This window comes from Pan paniscus, chromosome 21 (assembly GCF_029289425.2).
Source record: "Pan paniscus chromosome 21, NHGRI_mPanPan1-v2.0_pri, whole genome shotgun sequence".
Lineage (NCBI taxonomy): Eukaryota > Metazoa > Chordata > Mammalia > Primates > Hominidae > Pan > Pan paniscus.
The window spans coordinates 9512149-9537003 of NC_073270.2; the positions used below are offsets into that span (position 1 = coordinate 9512149).

Consider the following 24855-nt stretch of genomic DNA (forward strand, 5'->3'; position numbering starts at 1 on the left):
CTTGATAGTGTCCTTTGTAGCACGAAGTTTTTGTTTTTTATAAAGTTCAATTTATCTATATTTTCTTTTGTTACTTGTCCTCTTGGTTATGTAAGAAACCATTGCCTAACCCAAGATCTCAATGACTTATACCTAGGTTTTCTTCTAAGATCTTTAGAGTTTTAGCTCTTACATTTAGGTCTATGATAAATTTCAAGTTGATTTTTGCATATAGTGTGAGGTAAGGGTCCAAGCTCATTATGATAATGATGAGAAGTTTTATTTTAAATAAACATATTTTAATGTATGAAATTTGCTAATTTAAAGAAAAATCTTAAATAAATGGCAAACTATAAATATCTAAGAAATGTATCTCTTTTCAGGTTTTCTAGGAAAATCAACCTAGGATTTATATTAGTAAGGAAATTTATACTTAAAATTTTACTTTTATTTATTTTACTTTTTATTTATAGAAGGTAAGGATGAAATGATGAAGTGGGATAGAGGTTGACACCTATATATGTGCCAAGCTCTTTGTGAATGTAAAATTCTATTTTAAGGAAAAAAATATTGTGTTTTGAAGGCTAAGAAAACATGTATACAAGAAACTAAAATGGCGCCATTGGGCACCATCTTCTTTAATTCTTAGTTTTAAAATGCAGAGAAATACTTTGGTTTTGATAAGCTTAAGCCTAAGTGTTGAAAAATTCTTAAGTAAGGTTTAAAATTAAAACGACATCAGTATTGTTAATAAAGGGATCACCAAAAAAGGCTTCACTATAGTCAGTTCATTCACATCAAGTTACCTAGTCAGTCTGGGTTGATTACCTTAAAATGTAAGAAGCCTGTATTATGACTTTATTTTAATAATTAAAAAAGTCCTTTCAGTTCTAAAAACATGGCTATCTCATGTTTTTTACCTCTTGAGCCTATAAAAACAATTTCTTTATAAGGACTAGGATAACCAGGAGGCCTAGTAATATCAACTAAAAAACATTTTATTGATGAAATAGTTTACAGAGTTTTATTGACTGTGCAGGAAATATTCAGGGACTCTTCAATCAATTCTGTTAGTATTTCCAGTGGTAGTTTGAGAACATTCCCTTGGCACTGTTTCTATATCTGCAAACTTTTAAGAGATGTATTAGCTGGGCATGGTGGTTCATGCCTGCAGTCCCAGCTACTCGGGAGGCTGAGGCAGGAAGATTGCTTGAGCCCGGGGAATAGAGGCTACAGTGAGCTGTGATGGTGCCACTGTACTCCAGCTTGGGTGATGGAGGGAGACTCTGTCTCTAAAAGGATAAATAAAACAAACTAGAGATATATTCACCTCAAGTTTTCTCTGTTGAAAAACCAACTAGCTTTTAAGGAAGTTTGTAACTTCCTTAAAAACAGTTAGTTGGCCTTTCTCTGTGCTCCAAAAGCATTTATCCCTTTATCCTAAAAGGATCTACGTATTTTTCTCTTCTACCAGATCATTAGAAGCTTGAGGGCAAAGACTGTGCCACATTCATAAACATAACCCTGGTATAGAAAATGGCAATAAAGGCATAAAGTTTGTTGAATGAATAAAAAACACAAATGAAAAAGTATGTTTATGGTATTGGTAGAGCTCCTGGAACATTCATTTGCATATAGGTGAATCAATTATTGTAGGAGAGGTCGCTTCAGTAAATGTTCAGAGTTTTCCTGGGATTCTATGACATAAAGATCCACAAGTCAGCTTTGAAGAAGGCAGCTCTCAAGCCCTCATCTTTGCCGTCCATTGGATGGAGGAAGGGTGGCATAGCAACAATGGTTGTTTCACTGCTTAACCCAACTCCCTGTAGTAAAATTCCAGAGGTTTCACCAGGAAGTCCAACTATACTCTGGTTTACATATTCCATAGGGATTAAATGTCCTGTGCTCCATAGGTGCACTGGATTATCGTGCATCCACTAAACCCCATAGATCTGTAGATTACCTTAGACCCTTCTGCCTCAGTTACTGATTGAGCCACATGTATCAGGTTGTTTAGGTTTCCATAGCCTCCCCTGTGCTCTTGAGAGCTTAAAGCCCCTTCCCTAGCAGAGCTTCATTACACAAAAATGGAACTACCAACCTAATTAATGACACAGCCATACTTCTTTCTATAAAAAGGACATTTTCTGAAGTCAAATACTCTACCCCTGAGCTGTACCTGCAAGAAGGACATTTTCTGAGACAATCTGAAGAAAGTCACCATCTGTTAATGGCTTTTCAGGAAGAATTTGGAGTTCTAACTAGATAACCACATTTCAGTGTTACCCTTAGACATGGCCCAGCTTAACACGCGAGTGAGCAGAGACAGATCTGGATGTGAGATATGTGGGTGGGTACAAACCCATTCTGTTTGCTTTATTTTTAATGATAAAGCAGTAGAGCTTGGAACAGTGGATATTGGCTCTGTTGCATACATGAAATGTGTAAATGCTTGTCTCTTTATTTATTTAAAAGAAAAAATAATATGTTGAAAGGCACCACAAGAAGTGCCCAATACTGTCCAATACCATGCTGAATTCATAATTTCTTCTATGTATAAGGAATTGTGTGCCACACACTTAGCCTAAACAGCAATCATATAAAATGACATCAATGACCACAACTATCAATTATGATATTTTTATTCAAGTGCTCAGGTATTAGAGCATAACAATTGCAGGGCCATTTCAGGGTTTTCTGGGGGTGATGAGTTTAACAACGGACAACATTTGGGTACTGAACTTCAGGGACATTAGCTGTGTCTGTTAGCAACTCTGCAAGTTGCTTTTGCTGTATTTGAACTTACAAGGTACAAAATATACCTCACAAGGGGAAATTCAGAATACAGTCTAATAGGTGGCTCCCTTCTGTGCTAATATGTGACTTTCAATCCATGTCATAAGATTCTTATAAAAGGTTTAGCATTTGTAAGTCCTCATGTATAGATTGAAAAGAAACTATCAGCACAAATTCCCACTGAAAAGAAAACTTGATTCTTAGTTGTTTTGAAAAATGATTTTATTTTTATATTTTTCTCAATATTATAGTAAGGAAATGAGTTCATGGTCTTGTAAGCATTTATAAAGTATATAAAATGATGAAGAGAAAATAAATTCCTGTAAATTGAATATTTTTATAATCTCAAGGTAAGGAAAGCTTTTTTATACATGGCAATAAATCAGAAAAATTATAGTGAAAATATTGATAGAACCAAATATAAAAAAAATAAATTTCTATAGGAGAAAATACCACATCATTTGACATTAAACCAAATGATACATTTGAAAAAAATATTACAACATATATATCAGGCAAAGGGTCAATAAACACTTAAGCAGCCCAAAAAAAGGTTGTTTATAAATCAATAAGAAAAAAAATCCTACTTGAATAGGGGGATTATAGCCTTAACAAACTCCTTCTACTCTAAAAGACATGTGAATGGCCAATAAATAAGAAGATATATTTCCAATAACTAGTCATTTTAAAACACAAATAAAAACAGTAACAAGATATTCTATTATTTTTCAGCAGACTATCAAAGATAAAAAAAAATTGTCAATAACCTATGTTGGTGATCTCACATGCTGTAGGTATGATAAGTTGAAATATCAATACCTTTGGCCCTGCAGTTACACACCAGGAATTTATCCTAAGTAAATTATCATTCAAGTATTCAATTATATATATATATATATATATATACACACATATACACATACACACACACAGATGCTCACTGAAGCATTGTTTATATTAATAAAACCTGTCCAATGATGAGAAATATGTTAAATTATGGTGCATCTATATAGTAGAATACTACAGAACCAAATTAAGAGGGAAATATATTTCTATATTTATAAATATTTTATCAGTATATCAGTAAGCAGTCAAGTTACAAATAAATATGTTTACTTTGATTCTAGTTATGTAAAATTCTGTGTGTGTGTGTGTGTGTGTGTGTGTTTATGTAGAGAAATGTCTACAACTGCACCATTCAACTTGGTAGACACTGGCCTCATGTTGCTACTTAAATCTGAATTAATTTAATTTCAACCAAATTAAAAATTGTGTTAGCCACATTTCAAGTATTCAATAGCCATGTGTATCTAGTGGCTACCATATTGGACAGCTCAGATTTGGAATAGTCCCAGCATCACCAAAAATTTCTGTTGACAGCACTGGTCTGGAAAGATGTTCTCCACCATGTTTTTCATGGTTGCTTCTGGCTAGTGGGATCTGGAGTTAATTTCATTTAATTTTCTAAATTGCTTGAACTTTTTATGAGCATGCAATTAATTCATATTCAGAAGCTTCTGTCATCTGAAAAAAACTCACCTATGATTCCACCATGTAGAAATAAGCATTGTTAATATTATGTTGTATTTCCTTGCAGTCTTTGTTCTAAATGCTCATAGTTGCACAGAATTACAATATGTACATGTTTTTAATGTTGTATTTATATCTAATACACCATAAGCATTGTATCTTATTCTTTAAAGCTCTTCATAAACATTACTTTAAAAAGCTGCATACTGTTCTGTCTAATGTCCTTAAATGATTTTTGTTATATATGTTGCCTTGAATGTACTAAAATATTTAAGAATTTTGCAAATTAGTTGGGTTTGGGAAAATCAAATTTATAGGGAAGACAGTGATTTATAGTTCTTTTGTTATATGTAGAGGACCATCTAATACATCACACTTTGGAGATGCTTTTTTTGTTCCAAATCACTATTCAAAACCACCTTCACAAAACATAATAGCTTTAGAAATCAATGTTTTTGATAAAGTGCCTTTATTTTCAAGTATCCACTTTCCCTACTGAATGCAACAATGCACAGACATCTTTGTTATCATCCACCTTCTGAGGAGATTTATCCAAAATGTGTCACCTCTCTTTGAATCCCTTTAGAAACCATTCTTTGATGAACATACTTTATTTGGCTCTCCTGGACAACATTTTGATAAATATAAAATGACTTTAACACAAGAATCAAAGGGAAAAAAATTTCAGAATTAAAGAACAATGACCTGAAATCCATGGAAGAGGAGCATGTGTAACAAATTTACTTGACACCTTGCTCTGCAAGTTGCTTTTGCTGTATTTGAACTTCTATCCGGAATAAAACTGAAATCAGGGGCTTTGTGTTCTATACCATACCCTGGTACATAAAACCTTTCCAATTACATTTATGTTCTCCTAGGAGGGATGGCCCCAAAGGCACCTCAGACTTTGCATATCAAAAACCAAACTCATAATCATAATCATACCCTGTACTCCTCCCCAACAGGGTCCTTCTCCAGATCTCCCTGCCTCTCTTGACTACAACTCCTTTCTCTCAGTTATGCAGTTCAGAAACCGAGGGTTATTACTGACACCTCCATTTCTTCAACCCCAAAACTGAATCCAACATCAAGTCAAGCTGATTTTGCCTCTTACATATCTCTCCAAATCTGTCCCCCATATTCTAGCAAGTCACATTCCATCCTTCCCCCGTTTAAAGCCATTTGGTGGCTTCCCCTTGCTTGAGGGCTTAGAATGCCTTGACAAGAACAAACCTTACTTCCTTGCAGAATCCGGCTCCTTACCTATACAGCTTCATTTCACCCAACCTTCTCTACTAGCTTTTAATTTTCTCATCCTTGCTGCTCTTCCTCCTACCACAAGAAATTTGCATAACATGCTACTCCACTGCCTGAAGTGCTTCTTACTAAACCCTCCTTCATCTAAGACTCTTCTCCATCTTTCAAATTTCAACTCATCATATGCTTGTTTAGGGAAGCCCTCTCTGATTTCATTAATTATGTTAGACTCACCTACTAAACTCTTTTGCACACATTAATGAGGCTGTTTGATTAATTTAATGCCCGTTTCCTTGCCAGAATGTAAGCACCACCAGGGTGTAAGCATCTGTTTTTGTTCACTGATGTAGCTCCATTAACTAGCACAGTGCCAGATAAATAGTAGGTGCTCAATAAATATTTGTTTACTGGATGAATAAAGACCATGAGACAGATGCCCCCAAGCACAAGGAAAATGCTGAGTCTTCTACAAAAGAATCTTGGAGCATTGGTCAACAGCAGAGCCTCTCTAAAGAAACATATTCCCCCATGAGGAGAAAGCTGCATAAGTCATCAAACTTTATAGTGAAATATCCTAATTACATTTCCCTGTGAGTTGGACTGTACTGTATGTACTGCACTCAGTATTCCCCAAGAATAGTTTGTATCTGAGATATAGAGCCCAAGAGGCTAGGCCCAACAGGACTATTCTTGGGGAATACTCAGAGTGGATTCTATTTATGTATCCCAGAGAAGGCCTAAGGAGAGAGATCTTGAAAGCATTCATGATGCAATCTCCTGCTGGGAAGAAGAAAGCCAGATGGGAGCTAAAAATTGATGCCAATAAGAGATTTGGAGCAATGCTGTTCAAACTGAGGCCTTTTCCTGTTTCCCAGGAGCATAGAGTCATCCTTCTACTAAGTTTTAAGACTTACAGACCACCTGTAAATGTAACTGGCAGTGTGCTGAAGCCAGCTTGTACCAGTTCATGAGAGCCAATTGTTAAATGTTTGCTAAATTTGCTACAGATTGATACACACAGCCATTATGATAAATTAAATAATTTAAACTTAAAGCTAAAGAAATTATACTAAAAATGCAGGTAATGAATACTCAAAACTCATCACTTTCTAATTATTTTATTAAATGTTATGATTAAGTATGATTTTGAGGCTATTGATAGTCTTGTAGCTCTATGGTGAAATTGTGTGCTACTGCTGATCTTTTTTTCAATTCTGAATTCAGTGAGATCATCAGGGTGGCTTGAAATTGGCTATGTTGGGAGTATTTACACCATGGAAAACAGTAAATGCTAACATTCGGGGATTTGGAGGCTTTTGTTGTTGTTGTTTTGGGTTTTTTGGTTTTGTTATTTATTGTTTGTTTTGATTTGTTAAAAGCCTGTTGTTGAACATTTACCGGCATACCACAAGAGGCAACCAATTCATGGCCCAATGTAATCTGTCTTTTTGTACTTCATTGTTGAAATTACCTAGCAATACTAGGAAATCTTAGGTCGAAGTGGAATTGTGAATCTTCCAATCATCTAAACCACATTTCTTCTAAACTACATTTCACAAAAACATATTGGGTGGGACTCGTTTGAGAAAAAAAGACTATATATATATCTTTTTAATCCCATATCATATACTGCTATTTTTTAAGTACCTAAGATAGTGTTTGGTATAAATTAACCATATAGAAAATATTTGAATAAATTAATTATAGGAGTCAAGAAGTATAATAATTTGAGTTAATTCTTGACAATAGGATGATTTGAATTCTCTTCATATAAAATGGGTGGCATTATAATTCATTTCAAAATATTTCATGCATTAAATATCTTCTTAGGAAGATGCAAGAACACTTGACTTCCCAGTTTCCAAAGGATTTTTAAAATCCTCTGGGAAAATATTGGTTGGGGAGAGAAATGATGGCTGTGAAGAGGGAGATGAAGAGAAAAATGTGAAAAAAGTGAACGAGATTTGAGAACAAAAGGAAAAATAATTGCCTAAAAATTAATCAGTGCAGGCCAACAACTAAAAGAAGTGACTAATGTCCTGGGAATATTTACTGCTTTTTTGTAAAGTTTTTTTAAAATTAAGAGAGCTTTACACTCCTTAAATTTCCTTTCTATTCCCTATTTAGAATTGTACTGGCTGGGTGCAGTGTGTCACATCTGTAATCCCAACACCTTAGGCAGGCAGAGGTGGGAAGATAGCTTGAGCCCAGTGGTTCAAGCCCTGCCTGAGCAACACAGTAAGACCCCATTTTCCACAAAAAGGGAAAAAAAAAAACAAGTTAGAATTGCAGTAACAATTCTGGTGATAGCTTTTACAATCACATAACATAACTAACAATAGACACAATCACATAACTCACAAGACTATTTTTTTCTTATTGAAAATTGAGGTCTTAGAGATGACAACTTTGGTCTTCATGTATAATGTGTTTTGATGGATCAATAGTAAGGCATTTTAGAAGACATTTTCTTACTTTCACCTCAAAAGAAGCACACACACACACAAAGGCATATTGAAGACAGGGCTTATTTAAATGCAACTAGTTATTCCTTATAAAAGTAGACATCAAACCTTATCAAGGCTTTGAATTGTTAAGATCTTTATATCCCTGTGTTTCTGATGGTATATTATTGATTTTTATGTATTACAGAATATAGTTAACCCATGTGTATCTAGAGTAACACAAAAGGTATATAAATAAAACAAAGGAAATAAATCTGAAAATCAAATAGTATTTACTCTTAGAATATTTTTATAACTTTCAGCAAATACGTATTCACATCTATATTTAGCTTTATAGATAAATTACCCATTTACTTCAAACTCCTTCAGTTACCTGTAGTGAACTGGTGGGAAATTTTCTTGCTTCTTTTAACTCCTACAATCATTTATAATTTTAATAAGAAAAAGAGGCCAGGTGCGGTGGCTCATGCCTGGGAAGCTGAGGCAGATGGATCATGAGGTCAGGAGTTTGAGACCAGCCTGACCAACATGGTGAAACCCCGTCTCTACCAAAAATACAAAAATTAGCTGGGCGTGGTGGCATGTGCCTGTAATCCCAGCTACTCAGGAGGCTGAGGCAGGAGAATTGCTTGAATCCGGGAGGCGGAGGTTGCAGTGAGCCAAGATTGCACCACAGCACTCCAGCCTGGGCGACAGAGCGAGACTCTGTCTAAAAAGAAAAAAAAAAAGAAAAAAAGAAAAAGATAAGTATCAGCTAACATTTATTTCACTGCATTTTTTCATAGCATTCTTAAAATAAGTAATCATGTCAGACTCCACAAAAATGTATTAATTCTTTATGTACATGTGATACATTAGAGTTTGAGGATTTAATTTTGATCACCACACTAATGATATAAGGTGAACAGACATTGCTATTATCATCGTTAAAGCTTTGAGAATATGAGTTGCCTAATTTACAAAGCTAGTTAAATGGAAGAACCAGGAACTGAAAAGATCTAGAAATGACTTGTCCTTTAGCACTCTTTAAATTAAGCTTCCCATGGAAAAATGAATTAAGGGAAAAACAAAATTAAAGTGCAAATGTTTAGAATACAGGTAGTCGAGTATACACAAACCATGAATGTATTCCTAAATGTGCACACAAATATACATACTGATCGACAAATCTCAAAGTAAGTAAATGGATATACATACATATACTAAAATGTTCTTGTCTCTCTAAGAGATTAAATTATTCAGTATGTTCCCCCCATATTGTGTTTCATTTTCATTTGTAGAACTTTTCAGTGTCTGGTTCTTCCATTTAACTAGCTTTGAAAATTAGGCAACTTGTGTTCCCTGAGCTTCAACTTAGTTTTCCCTCAAGGTGGATGATAATAGCAATGCCTGGTCACCTTACAGCATTAGTGTGGTGATCAAAATCAAATCTGCAAACTCTAATGTGTCACATGTACATGAAGAATTAATATATTTTTGTGGTGACTGACATGATTGATTACTTATTTTAAGTATACTACCAGCTATTAATTTTTTTTCAAGTACTCACAACTTGTTATGTGTGACTCTCAGCTCTTAACATATAATGATTCATTCATTTCCCATAGTAACCTTTTTAAGGGGACACTACTATTATCCTCATCCCACAGTTTGGAAAACTGAGGCACAGAATGATTAACAAAATTTTTTAAGGTCACATTTCTTCAAACGACAGAGCTAGAACTCAAAGCCAGACAGAATGCAGGCTGTCTGGCCGGGCACGGTGGCTCACACTTGCAATCCTAGCATTCTGGGAGGCAGAGATGGACAGATCACTTGAGGCCAGGAGTTTAAGACCAGCCTGGCCAATGCAGCAAAAACTCATCTCTACTAAAAATACAAAAATTAGCCAGGTCTGGTGGTGTGCACCTGTGGTCCCGGCTATTTGGGGGCTGAGGCATAAGAATCGCATGAGCCCAGGAGGTAGAGGCTGCAGTGAACTCAGATTGCACCACTGCACTCCAGCCTGGGTGACAGAGAAACTCTGTCCCTTGCCCCCACCAAAAAGAAAAGAAAAGAAAAGAAAAGAAAAGAAATAGAATACAGGCTGTCTGCTGTTTTCCTCCATGTGTCAAAAGCTCACAGCATAGATGATGGATTTTCTTAACAAAGGGAACACCGTGTTTGTCATTATTAATAAATTGTCTCCTCCTTTTTTGATATGTTTGATTTTAAATTATGCTCTGAGGTTTTAGAAGCCCCTTTGACACATCTAACTGTAGCACAGTACCATGGAAGGAAGCAGATATCATTACAAAATAGGAAAACTTAAATCTCACCAATAAAGAACTCATCAACTAGGGAGATGCTGCGGACTCATTGTAAAAGTGTCTGTGCATTCTATTAACAAACAGGCCTCATTATGATAGCTAGAAGCATTGACCTTGGATGAAAGTTGAGGGGAATATAATGCTTTTCATGCTTTGTCGGGGGTTTAAACAGGAAGGCACATAGGATCCTAATTGTCTGCTTTGCACACACCATTACCCCTCAGGGCATGTGGATTTTTTATGCATTGCAGTGGTAAGGGCTGTGCATACAAATTTTGCTGGCAGAAAGGTGGTAGCATATGTCAAAAAGACTGGGGAGATAGTTTAAAACATGGCTGAAAAGTTGTCTATACTTTAGAATTTTTAAGTTTGACAAATACTGACTCAATGAGGAGGAAAAAGCTAACTACTTTTTCCATTGACTAGTTTTCAAATTGCTATAGTTCATGCACTTTTATTTTCAGCAAGGATGATTGTACAAATGATGACTAAAATTGACCATTTAGCTTCGACTCTTTCCTAGGAAGGCAAGCACTTCCATGAGACCACCTTTCTTTCCTATTTTGATTTCTCATATGCATTATTTTATATTTTTAACAAACTGCCCAAAATATCGCTAAACAAGGTAACTTGAATGAGTGCTATTTAAGTTTTATTCTGCCAATTGAACTATTTGCACTATTTTATATAAACTGCATCAAATTGGATATACTTTGTAACACAGTGTGATATGGAGAGGGCTTAGAGTTTACCATCAGGTGTACTTGGATTCAAATCTCCCTTTACACCATTTTATAAAACTGAGCAAATTACTTCATCTTTCAGCACCTCATGTGAAATTGGAATAACAATAGCTATTTCTCTGTGTTAGTTTGCAGATTAAATAGGTGGAAGAAGATACAGAACAGCTGGTGTGGTAGTTGACACAGTCACTAATTAGAAGAACTTGTTGTTATATGTATCATTTTTATAGAGAACTGAACAGAGTCAGCACTTTGGGAGGCCGAGGCAGGCGGATCACGAGGTCAAGAGATGGAGACCACCCTAGCCAACATGGTGAAACCCCGTCTCTACTCAAAATACAAATTTAGGGGGTGGTTGGTGGCGCGTGCCTGTAGTCCCAGCTACTCGGGAGGCTGAGGCAGGAGAATCGCTTGAACCAGGGAGGAAGAGGTTGCAGTGAGCCAAGATCACGCCACTGCATTCCAGCCTGGTGACAGAGCAAGACTCTGCCTCAGAAAAAAAAAAAAAAAAAAAAAGAATCTTAGTTAGCCTATCTGATGAAATTCTTTCAATTGTAGATCCCATAGAATACATGAAGATTAATCAATATTGAGATAACATTTCCTTATTTCCTATAATCACTTCTTTAATGTTGTAACAGGTGTATTCAATCCATTGATATTCTATTGGCTCACTCACAGAGGTTACCTAAAGAGAGTTCCCATATAGTCCTAAGAATGTTTTCCGGCTATGGAAATGCAAGAGAGCACACCAGGAATGACTGTCCACCAGTGATGGATGAGACTGAACAGATAAATGCTGCAGTTTCCAGGCTACTTAGGGACATCCTAAGATGTGTTCTTCATTCTGTCTCCAAATGGCACTAGTGTTTTGAGCCTCAGTTGCCCAAAATGGTAAACCGCTAATTAACGCAGTCTTTAAAGACCTTCTTCCCTCCTTGTCTTACTTCCCCACTCCTCACTGTGCTTTCTGCAATCATCTCCAAAATAAATTACTTGTCCCCAGATCTTTGACTTGGGTCAGCTTCTGGGGCATCCAGACAAAGATCCTGTCTGCCAAGCGTGTGTATTGCAACCTGGGAAACTATTAGATTGGTGCAAAAGTAATTGGGGTTTTGCCATTACTTTTGCACCAACCTAATAGCTCAGGCAGTGCAACTTTTTGAAATAGGTAATAGCAGCATTTTCCCAGCTCTGAAGCTGTCTCTCCACATTCTGAGCCTAATTTTCTTGGTCCAAGGACTGTGGATACTTTATTTCAATCCCATTTTCTGCTTCTTCTATGGTCAGCCTGCCTGAATGCCCTCCAGCAGCCCCTTATCTTTCCTTGCTTCCTAGCTCTCGAAACTGCATTAAACCAGACCCTGAGCTTGTTCCTGGAGATGAGGAAAATCTAGGATGCTATTTAGGGATGCTCCTTTAACTTTATTTATCTCTTCTCTCTGACCGCTTCCAAGAACAACCAAACTTTTAGCTCCATGGGAACTCCAGGGAACTTTTAGCTTCTCTGTTTGTGAACCAGGAGAATATTATCTGGATGATCGCCTTCCTGTTTCTTCTAATTTTTTTTGTTTTAGACTTAAATAGTGTGTTCACTTTAGCTCAATCAATTCAAGCCTGACAGCTTCAAACTGCTTTATTTCAGATGAAGATGCATGGCTAAGCTAATTATATTTTCTCTTCTTCATCAACAGTTTTCTATACTTATACAGTGACTTTATAAATTCATCGTTATTCCATCCCAAAACAAATATGAATACTCTTGTTATGGTAATGCCATTGCGGGATATGAAAGGGCAGTCCTCTACCAGCTCTTTTTTTTCCTAGTATGTACCCATAGTTGCTTTTCTTTGACATAGTCAGTCTGTTCTCCTTCTACTCCCTCTAGTTAAAAAAAATAGCTAAAAAATATTTAAAGATTTTCCATCTGTTACTTGCAGGAAAGAAATACTTAAACAAGTAACATCCTCCGAGTCTTTTGCTCTATTTAGAAGAATATTCACAGCACCATATTTCAGAGCCATCATTGATGCAAGTGGATAGGTGTTTCCTCTATAAAGGCTTGCTGGCTGTGTGAGCCGCCTAAGCCACTGGTACACCCTGGTGAACAGAGTGACATCCTTCATCACACTCACATATAAAAGAAAGAAACCTTGAAAATGAGAGGTATGAGGATAAGCATTGATTCAAAGGGAATTTGTTAGCCTGTGTTTTATTTTCTGAGATGCAAATGTTGAATTCAAGGGTTTGATGGGAAACCAGCCTGGACGTAAATTTATATATTTCCTCTACAATGAAATTTGAGTAAAGCATAGCAAGTCGGCTCTGCCTTCAAAGAAAAGGTAGCTTTATCACGGTGAAGCTGAATCACACGAATCTCACTTAAGTATAAGGAATCCATCTCTTTCATTTCCAACTGTTGTACTGAGTGCTACTGGAAAGCCTCTTATATGCTTGATGATTGATAGGAATGGATTTGAGTTCCATCCATATAACTGTAATTCAGATTGAGAATATTGCATTAAGTGCAGGGAATCAAATTAACTTACACAAATCATTGGATAAGCCTACAATCCAATAAAGATACATTTCATGAGTATGAGAAAATGAGTAAGGTATATCTTCTGCACCAAAAATGTTTCTGGTATCAAAAATAAAATCTAAAGGTCTTGAAGAGATGTTTTATTTTGTAGATACTTGGCATGCAAATAAAATAACCTTTTTAAAAAGTGATATTAAAAAGTAAGGATTCAAACCAGCATTTAACTCTTTTTTTAAATCATCCTTTAGCCTGCGTTTATTCCTTCTATTAATTTTGAATATTTTAAATGATATAATGCAGTAACACATGCTGTAATTGAGTCCTTGCTTCTTAGATGTAGAACAGTCTTTACTTTCTTCAGTGGCCAATTACCTGAAAATGGGAATCATTAACATGAGCTTTAACAAGAGCAAAACTCAACTTTCTTTGCAACAGACATGAAGTAATTTAATCACAAATCCTGATGATTGAGAGAAAATGAATTTACTTAGTCAGACAGTCTTTATTTGGTAGCACTTATGGGAACAGAAATGATCTAGATTTAACTTTAGAAGTGGAATTCAATTATAGCTGCCAGGATTCTGAGTTGGTCTGGTTAATTTCAGCTGTGGAGATACATCTAGGATATTCTGCAGGTATTTACCTACTTGAGTAGGTAAATCCTTCTCTGGAAACTTCTTAGGAAGTTGAGTCTATAAGAAATACTCAGACATAAAGCTCCTTGGTAGAATAGGTTTGGGAGATAAGGTGGTTTGCATGCAAGTTGTCTATCAGTTTGTGTTATTGTTGCTATTTTGATTTTATTTGTTTGTTTCTGAAACACAGCCACCCATTTCCCAAGAACTGAGAATGTCATACTCTGGAAAACAACCACTTTTTACACATCTGTTTTCATCAAATTCCTTCTACCTATAAAGTCCTCTAAAAACTTGATGCATTTCCAGTTTGTCCTTCCAGACAATCCCCTCTTTGTGTATTCTCTGAAAGTCTGAAAACAACTGAGGACAACTTGAAGGTACAGGTGTCTTTCTCGGTCTACCCCTTGCGTATCAATATGCTCAACAAAGAGCTGCATTCAAAAATAGATACGTTATTGAGTACTGGTCAAATAAAGAGTGAACTTGTTTCTTAAAGGAGAATTCTAACATAATCAAGGTTAGTGTTGATAAAAATGAAATAAATGAAGAAAAGATACAGTTTTAAAGATAAAATGACCAGTGCTGGAAAAGAAAGCAAAGCATAGTTTAAATCAATGTGCTCCATCACCGAAAAAGGACGTTAGTAAGAAACTTGGCTTGTTACATACTTTAAATTCTCTGTTTACATTCAGAACTATATGGTTTTAAAATATTGTGGTTTCTTCTGAGTAAGTGTTTCTCAAATCTAAGTGTTCCTTTAGTTCATACAGAGAAGCCTTTTTAAATTTTTTTTCCCCAAATGTTAACCATCCAGATGTAGAATCATGCGGTGAGTCCTCAAATACTTACCCTTCAGATTCAATCAGCAGCATCATTTTACCAGCCTGTTTCATCCACCTGATTCCAGACATCACTTCTAAATACTTCATTATAAATTTCTAATTATATAAAGACCAATAGTCTTTTTAAAAAATATAAAACACCTGTAATCCCAGCACTTTGGGAGGCTGAGGTAGGTGCATTAGCTCAGGTCAGGAGTTCGAGATCAGCCTGGCCAACATGGAGAAACCCCGTCTCCACTAAAAATACAAAACTTAGCCGGGCGTGGTGGCACACCCCTATAGTCCCAGCTACTCGGGAGGCTGAGGCAGGAGAATCACTTGAACCCAGGAGGTGGAGGTTGCAGTGAGCTGAGATCACACCACTGCACACCAGCCTGAGCAACAAAGCAAGACTCCATCTCAAAAAAAAAAAAAAAAGAAAAGAAAAGATATATGAGCAACAATTACTGGGGAAACTTTTCAAACAAAGATTTCAGAAAGAGTTGGTCATGTTTCTTATAAATTCTTAGTGGAAATCCCAGAAGCTCTTTTCCAGAATTGTTTTCTACTCTGAGCACCTACTCTGGGTGGTCTTTACTTGCCTCGAGTTCCTTTATCTTAAGGATGATTCAAGAGAATCCCTGACCCCCAAACCTAGTGTCTGCAATTCTGAGAGGTGGCGATCTTTAACCAATCATCTGTTTATCAAGTTTTGAGCAAAAATATTTTGAATGGACATGAGAATTAGGCAGTAAAATAGTGTAGACTGAACAAAAAATGCTTGGGGGAGAAAAAAGCCAGAGAATGAGTTGTGTGGCTATCACTGGAAGGAAAGAAAGGGTCCAATGTATAGATCCGATTCATCTCCAAATATTTTCCCACTAAAGACTGTGGAAGTAAATATATTGATGGACTCTGTAATCACTGATTTAAAACGTGTGATTTACAATTACAAGTTTCAGGTGATTTCTGAGAATGCTTTTTCTCTTCTGAGTATACCAAAAAGAACCCCACAAAATTACAAGTACTAATATGTTTTCTCTTTGAACCTTGTCTCAATGGTGTTCAAAAACTTTGATGCAATTAATCAATTCATAAAACACCTTGTTATCAAGTTTAATTAGCCTTCACAAAACATTCATTCTTCCCGAACATTCTCCTTTAATCTTTCATTAATGGTAGAGTGCTAAATGTTTCCCTTTTTTGCTATTATTGTTTATTTAATAAAACTTTTGATATAGACCTCTCCTTTTCTGGGTCATGCAAATTGATGTTTTTGTGATAGCATTTGATCTTTCTAGGAGGCTTGATGTACTTGATAAGGTTTCAACTTGTTAGTGAAAGTGAGATTTCAGTTATATTAGGCAGAGCTTTGAAATGGGATTTTCTTTCTTCATAACTTTCCTGAAAAGGTGACTTTTCATGCAGCCAAACAGAGAAAGTTTTATTAACTAAAGAGAGAATTAATGGCACCAAGTAAAGTAACTCAGCTGGAAAGGTTTTGTTTGTTTTCTTTCTTGGTTGTGTGTGGTTTATTTAAACATCTACTATTTTTTTAAACATCTACTATTTAGATTTTTTTTTAAACATCTACTATTTCTTCATAAGGATGCTGTATATCAAAACCTTCAAAAAGAGGTCAGAATAGCCAGTCTAAGTAATCAGGACCTGTTGGCCCAGTATTTAGCTAAATAAATAAGAATGTAAGTGTACTCCTGGCTCAGAAGCTGGCCAGCAAATTTGCTAAGTGATTGATTTGATGCTAATTTTCTGCATGGACTTCTCATTTCCTTCAGGGCCTGTCCTATGGGAGGAAATAACTTCAGCCAAGCTGACTGAGCCCTATTTTAGGTTTCACTTTGAGCTTTGAATGTTTGGAAAACTCCCTTTCCCAGCAGGACTACATCTCCAAAGGATTTCCATTTATGATGACCCAAAGAATGCAACTTGCTCTAAAAAGACTGCAGAAGTTCCCTATGTCCAAATCCCAGTACATTCCGAGGACAGAACTGAAATCAACATATGCATGGCAGGCACTACGGTTTTGCTCACGCTAATTCTGTGTCTCTTTGCATCAGTACTGACTGTTGGAGCAGGTCTACGCTGAGAGCCAGGGCTGTGTTTCTTCCCTAGTCCTACGTAGGCATTGTCATATTTTAATTTCAGAATAACCACCTTCTTTGTCTTAGTGCATTCAGGAATTAAGGAGAAGAATAGAGATTTTTTATTGCAATACACAATTTATGGGATGACTGAAGGAAATAGAGAACCATGACACATAAAAATGTGTGATAGGATCACAGAAAGAGCACTTAACTACAGGCTATAGTCTTGAGCCAGAAATTGTCTCTCCACTACCTCTGGGCAAGTTGCTTCATCTCTCTAGGCCATTTGTGGAATGGGAGCCTTAAACTCCTACAATTTTCTAGTAAGAATAAAAGCAACTTTGTTTTGAAATCATTCTAACTCAACAGAAGTTGAAGTTATGCTATCACGTTGGAATCTCTAGTTATAGACTAATTATTTTCAATATTTATTATCCAGGACCCCAAATTACGTGAACTTTTGGATGTGGGGAACATCGGGCGCCTGGAGCAGCGCATGATCACAGTGGTGTATGGGCCTGACCTCGTGAACATCTCCCATTTGAATCTCGTGGCTTTCCAAGAAGAAGTGGCCAAGGTATGGTGGATGGAAATCGCTAAAGCTTATCATCATGATCTGAATCCTTGAGCTATCATACTAATGCCTGCAAAAGACTGAATTTTTGTCATATTTAGCATGTGTTAAAATTTCACCTAAAAATAATTCAGCTGCCGAGTATAAGTGCAATTAAAATACTTCTAAATAATGGCATCAACTTAAGAATTATGGAGATTTTTTTCATAAAGAATAAGCCATTTGGCCGGGCACGGTGGCTCATGCCTATAATCCCAGCACTTTGGGAGGCCGAGGCGGACAGATCACTTGAGGTCAGGAGTTTGAGATGAGCCTGGCCAACATGGTGAAACCCTGTCTCTACTAAAAATACAAAATTAGCCGGGTGTGGTGGCGGGCACCTGTAATCCCAGCTAATTGGGAGGCTAAGGCAGGAGAATTGCTTGAACCCAGGAGGTGGAGGTTGCAGTGAGCCAAGATTTGCCACTGCACTCCAGCCTGGGTGACAGAGTGAGACTGTATCTCAAAAAAAAAAAAAAAAAAGAATAAGGCATTTGATATAGTTTCTTTGCATAACAAAATACAAATAAAACCACATTCTATTTCATCTAAACACTTTCTCCCAAGTCGTTCTCTCTTAGCCTCATCCCTATGCCACTTCTAAGTCCGTGTCATTTCCAGCTCTCTCCTAGGGGACAGACATCTTCAGCCCTCTTTAAACTTCTTAATCCCTGGGCAGCACCTAGCCCACCATAATCCATGTAGTAGTTACTCAGTTAATATGTAGAATAATGAAAAACTAACACTTTAAAATAAAAATTTTAGATAATAATGAAAATAATATTAAGTAAGAACAAATAATATTTATTCAATTACGGATTAGAAAGATAAATTAGATATGGCCCACCCATTGAGGAGCTGCCATTTCACTAGGAGCAAGCCTTTCAGATACTTACAAAAATAGCTAGAAAACAGGTATAATATAGCAAACAAGAAGCTGTGAACATCTAGGACCGCTGGATTCAAGTGCAATGCTTTCTCTAGAAATGTCCAATTGTCATTGAAAGAATGCTGAAATGAACATATTTAAAGAAGAGCTTTCTTTTTCCATTTTTATAGTTTATAAAATACTAGTGATAGTCCTTCTCCTTCATATAACTTCCTTCAAGAGTTGAGAATATGAATCTAAGAATACTTTGAGTTCTGCATATAATATATGTGCCTTACAGAGCTTCTCATGTCATGCATCACAACTACAGGGTCACTTCATGTCAGTGTGCATTGTCTAAGTATTGTGATCTACAATTTTTTAACCCTCAGTGCTCTGGTGATTTTCTGAGCTACACCAGATGTGTTGGCCTGGTTCCTTCCTTCCTTCCTTCCTTCCTTTCTTTTCTTTCTTTTCTTTCTTTCTTTCTTTCTTTCTCTCTCTCTCTCTTTCTTTTCTTTCTTTCTTTCTTCTTTCCTTTCTTTCCTCTCTTCTTTCCTTTCTTTCTTTCTCTCTCTCTTTCTTTTCTTTCTTTCTTTCTTTCTTTCTTTCTTTCTTTCTTTCTTTCTTTCTTCTTTCCTTTCTTTCCTCTCTTCTTTCCTTTCTTTCTTTTTCTTTCTCTCTCTTTCTTGTTTTTTTTTTGATGGAGTCTCACTCTGTCGCCAGGTTGGAGTGCAGGTAGTGGCTCCTGCACTCCACTTGGCTCACTTCAACCTCTGCCTCCTGGGTTCAAGCCATTCTCCTGCCTCAGCCTGCCGAATAGCTGGGACTACAGGCGCATGTCACCATGCCCAGCTAATTTTTGTGTTTTTAGTAGAGACGGGGTTTCACCATATTGACCAGGATGGTCTTGATTGTCCTGGTTTCTGTGTCATTAGTGATTATTGGCAGGGATTTATTTCTAACACTTATGTAATATTGACTTTAATTCTTATAATGGGATGCATAAAATGCCAACCAGTTTTAATATTCTAATGTCTTTAGAAACTACCCTTTCCAAGTATGTTGTAAACAGAATCTACTTTCTCTCTTTATAAGCCAAGTTACCCATTTATTTCTATAGTATCATTTATACTTGGAGAGATTTCAGTTCAATGAACATTGTCTGTGTGACATATACTTGATTTTGCTGTATATGAATGGATAGTTGGATGGATAAATTAATACAGAAAAAACAGATTCTAAGTGTTTGCAAAATATTTTTAAAATATGTTTCCCCAAATGAACTATATTCCTTTTATAAAAAGTGACCAATTTATGGGATGCACTAAATCTCAATTAGAAACATGCAATAAATGGCAGTGGCTTTCAGGGAAGCTTTTGCTAAGAGTAAATATATTTATATTACACATCGATCTGCATATCTTAAGTTGCATTAAGCCTTTGTGCAGTCCTATCTAAAATATATTTAATTTCCTCTTCTCTGTGGGTTCCTAGACACTAATTTTCCTTAGGGATTTTTATCTCCAATCCCTGTAATATTCCCTCTCAGGAGTGCATCTGTAGAGATTTTCCCAGGGGCTACTTGATGTTCCCAGTATAATTAATGAAGCTATGGAGAATATTTTGCCTTCCCTGGCTGTGATGTTCTATAGAGTATTTTCCCCCACACTGAAAGTGCTCAGCCAGAAACTTAAGATTTGCAAGTACCACTGTTACCTTGGAGCATCACGTTTCACAGTCACACAGGGAACCTGTTAAATCACAGATTGTTGGGCCCCAGCCCCAGCAGGTCTGGGATGGAGCCTGAGCATCTTCTTTTCTAACTGGTCCCAGGTGATGCTAATGCTGCTGGTCCAGGCACCACACTTTGACAATCTCTTCCTTAGAGAAGTTTGGGCACAGTGTTGCCAGATCTTGAATTTTCTTCTAAAAGGAGCTGCAAAATCCATGAAAGATGTTAAATATTGGCAACAGTTGTTTAAAAACACCATGTGAACCAAAAAAACATAACTATGGTCTGAGTAAGACTTGGGAGCTTCCATTTGGCAGCTTTTTGGTCTAGATTCACATTAAGTAAGAAAAACATTGTGCTAAATAAAACCTCAGGTCCTGACCACTGAATACAATGGGGGAAGCACGTAACATTATCTTGCAGAGCAGAATCAGCACTCTCCACCACATTTGTTCATTCTCTAACTTCCAAACCATTCCTAGAGCCCTCTGGGTGCCTAAGAAATGTGACCTTTTAGCACAGCATTTTTCAGTAGACGGAGAACCATCTGCCCCCTTAATGGTCATTGTGGAAATTTTTCAGAAGTTTTATAATAGGCCACTTTTTTGTGACTTAGATTGGATCCTATTCTTAACCACAGCATCTCTCATCCCCTATAAAGGAAAGAGAGACAGAATAATATAAAAAGAAAATCTTTTGGATGTCTCCAGGTTCCATTTTTAAACATGTAACTTGAAAATTAGAGAATAAGGGAGACAAATCATGCCTTTGGGCCAAATCTAAAAGTCAAGAAGAACACAATCACTACACAATGTTCTACAGGTTCACTTTACAACACTCAACCCATTAATTCAACAAATGAAAACCAAGCAAATGAGAAATTACTCCTGGAGGAGACAAATATGGGGTTTTTTTTGTTGGTTTTTTTTTTTTTTGCCTGCTGAAAAAAGTAAGACTTTGTTGCAAATAAAATATGTTCCCCTGAAAGGCCATAATTTTGACTCTTTCTGAGAAGGAACTAAGTGGGACAGAACTCATAATCATGAGTTCTATAATTTGGGCCCCAGGAAGGAACACAGTAAACGGGAGAGAGCACTAGAGAAGATGTCTATAAATGAGAAATGTTAGCAATACTCTTCTGCCAAATGGATATGAGCCTTCAAGCCTGTTGACAGTTTGGGTACATTCTTCATCCATAAAATGAAGAACTTGGATTCGTTCACTCATTTATTCAACAACATTTTGTTAAGCCTTCGGCAATGTGCCAAGTCCTATTCTAGATACTGGAGACCAAGCAGTGAAGAAAACAGATAAAGACCCTTGCCGATGTGGAGCATACATTCTAGTGTGGGAGACACAATAAGTAAAATAAAGAAGTCAGCCACGCAGTGTATTAGGAAGAGAGTGATATTGACAAAAATGAGGTAGGGATGGAGAGCGCAGTGGAAAAGGGCATTAAATAGGGTGGTCAGTGTAGCCATCTCTAGGAAGTGACACTTAAGCAAAGACTGGAAGGAGGTGAGGGAGTAAGTCAGGAGGATGTCTGGAGAGACAGCACTGCGCTTGCACTACAGCAGGTGCAAAAGCCCTGAGGCAAAAGATAGTCTGGTGTACTTTAGGAACAGCCAAGGGCAAGCGTGACAGCAGCTGGGTAAGCAAGATTGAGGGAAGGTAGTAGCAGAGGGAACTGAGGAGGCAACTGCAACTGATTTTGCTGTAGGGTGGCATAGGCTTTTGAAGGACTTTGGCTTTTACTGTGAGTGAGATGGAAGCCCCAAGAGGGTTTCAGCTGAGGACAGATGTGATTTGACTTAACATTTAATCCATAATGGACTGCATGGGAGAGGGGAAATAATGGAAGCAAGCAGATTCATTACCAAACTATTGAAATATTTAGGTGAGTTGCTAATGACTTAGACCAACGTGGAATGTGGAGGAAATAAAAAGGAATCCAAATTTGCATGTATGTACACACACACATGTACACACACACACACACACACACACACACACATATATTATAAAGAAGGAAGTGATGGCATATGTTTATGGATTTTATGTTGCATGTGAAAGAAAGATGCATGGAATCAAAGATGATGTTAAAGTTCTGGCCCAAGAGGAAAAGGTAGAAATATCATTTACTGACATAGGGAAAATATAAAATAGAATATAATTTTTTGTATAGAAGTATATAGCAGAAGTTCAGTTTTGGTCACGTTCAGTTTGAGATTATTATTAAATACTCAAGTGGGTGATTTTGAGTAGGTAGTTGGATATATGAGCCTGGAGGTGAGTGCCAAATATAACACGCAAATTTGGGGGTCATTGGGTATTTGATTGTATTAAAAAGTCATCATACTTTTTAATGAAGCTGGATGAGATCAGCCAGGAAGTGACTGTAGATAGAGATGTCCAAGGGCTGAATCATTGACAGTCCAACATAAAAAGAATCAGAAAAACGGAAGCTGAGAGGAGGCAGCCAGTTAATGCCATGCTCATGGGAACTGAGCCAGATTATTTAATGTTTTACTGAAATGTAGCATACACAGAAAAGTGCACAGTTTCTTCCTCTATACCCTGATGGAGTTTTGGAAAAGGAATATATCCACCTAGTCAACATCCAGATCAAGAAACAGAGCATAACCAGCACCCTAGATATCCACCCTACTAACACCTCTATATCGGCAGTTAACATGATAGATTAGTCTTACCTGTTTTTAAAATATCTGTAAATGAAATCATACAATAAAGTCTTTTTGGTCTGACTTCTATTATTCAACATTATATTATGAGATTTATGAGATTCTTCTATATTTTCTGTGTAATTGTAGTTTGTCCATTCTCTTTGCTAAGTAGTAGCCAGTAATTTACTTACAGTTCATGGGCATTCTTGTAGTTGTAAGTTTAGGGCTGCTACAAATAATGATGCTGCAAGCATCTGCCTTTCAGAGAGCTAGATATTGGAGTGTAATGACTGGTCATAGATCTTTATGTGTACTGCTTTGATAGATACTGTCCTTTTTTCAAACTTGTTGAGCCATTTTGATTTTTTAATATTATTTCACACATAAAAGAAAAATTTATCAGAGGATCTCTGTAGGTTAAATTATTACATTTTGAAGTAGCTGTCATGTCACAGAAGAAATGCGCTCTCTAAAAATATGTTATATAAAGTGAACATTAGTCTTTAATGTTTGTAATTTTAGATTCTTCCCCCTCTGTAGCTGTGAGTATCTTGGAGAGTCTAATTCACTTATTTCAAGGATATGAGTGAGATTTTCTGGAAGTTTTTGTTAACTTCGTCTATATCAGTTTCTTGTGCACAATCTAGATAACACACCAGCTCTCTGAATTTCCTAACTAGCTCTCACATCTCTTTCCTGCTCCCCATTCTTCCTGCCATCTTGTTAAGCCCTTGACAGGTCTCATGGATAGTCATTACCTACCTATTTCCTGAAATTCTCTCACACTTTGCTCTACAAATCTGCCTGCTCATCTGCATAAGAATGGCCTTTTAAAACAACAAACTCATTCCTGATCATATTTTAAATCATTTTCATTCTCTATTACCTGCAAAATGAAGTTTCTGTGCATTTAGTGAACAAACATTTATTGAGGGCCTAGTAAGTGCCAAGCACCTCGCTGGGCACTGAGGATTCATCAGTGACCCAACATAGTCCCTACCCTCAGGTACTGATGATTCACCACTTTGACTGTTGCACCATTCTGTTCTAGCAGCTCCTAACTACTTGTGATTCTTCTACCTTTACAATTTTAATATTAATGCCTTTATAATATGGTAGTTTCCTAGACTGCCTTTCTCTCTTTTGTCCACCAAGAAAAGTCCTAGGCCTCCCGAGGGACTCAGCATCAACTCAGTTCATCCATCTCTCGCTCTATCTCTTGACTTCCATGCATAGCCCATTGTTCTTTCATCTGTTGTTCTGTGAACCTTGAACATATTTTCAATTACAGTCATTACACTGTAATTATCAATCAGTGTGTCTTATAATCTATCCTGTATTTGCGAGCTGATGAAAGTCAAAAACAGTAGTTTAGTCTGTTTTGTGTTCCCAGGATCTAGCTTAGTGCTTGGCTCAATAAATGCGAGAGGTGTGAGAGAGGAAAGGAAGGGAAAGGAAAGGAAGGAAAGGGGAAGGAGAAGGGAAAGGAAACGGAAAAGGGGAGGCTTTTGAACTCTTGAAAATAAGCGATAGGTCACGTACAATCTTAGAGTCATAGTGGCTTTTAACATCATGTGCTCCAATCTTTTCATTTAGAGTTGGAAGAAATTAAGGCCCCTTAGCAGATTGGTTGCTTAAGGCTTTTCCCAGAATAATTCTCTCTCCAGCTTGCCAGGATTCTCAGTAGGAGGACCTAGGTGGCATTCACTACGATGGCTTCCATTTTCCTAATCTTTTTTCCCAAAGCTAACCTTATTCCCACTCAGAGTT

The 24855-nt window shown here is 36.8% G+C and overlaps 1 protein-coding gene across 5 annotated transcripts in view; it reads left to right on the forward strand.

Annotated features, from left to right (window-relative positions):
* PLCB1 (phospholipase C beta 1) overlaps positions 1 to 24855 on the forward strand; it is a 751601-nt gene that overhangs the window by 479655 nt on the left and 247091 nt on the right. For all 5 annotated transcript variants that reach the window (XM_034947108.2, XM_003821362.4, XM_034947109.2 and 2 more), the window contains exon 4: positions 17625 to 17762. In XM_034947108.2, the coding sequence (XP_034802999.1) occupies positions 17625 to 17762 (138 nt within the window). The remainder of the gene's footprint in view (positions 1 to 17624; positions 17763 to 24855) is intronic.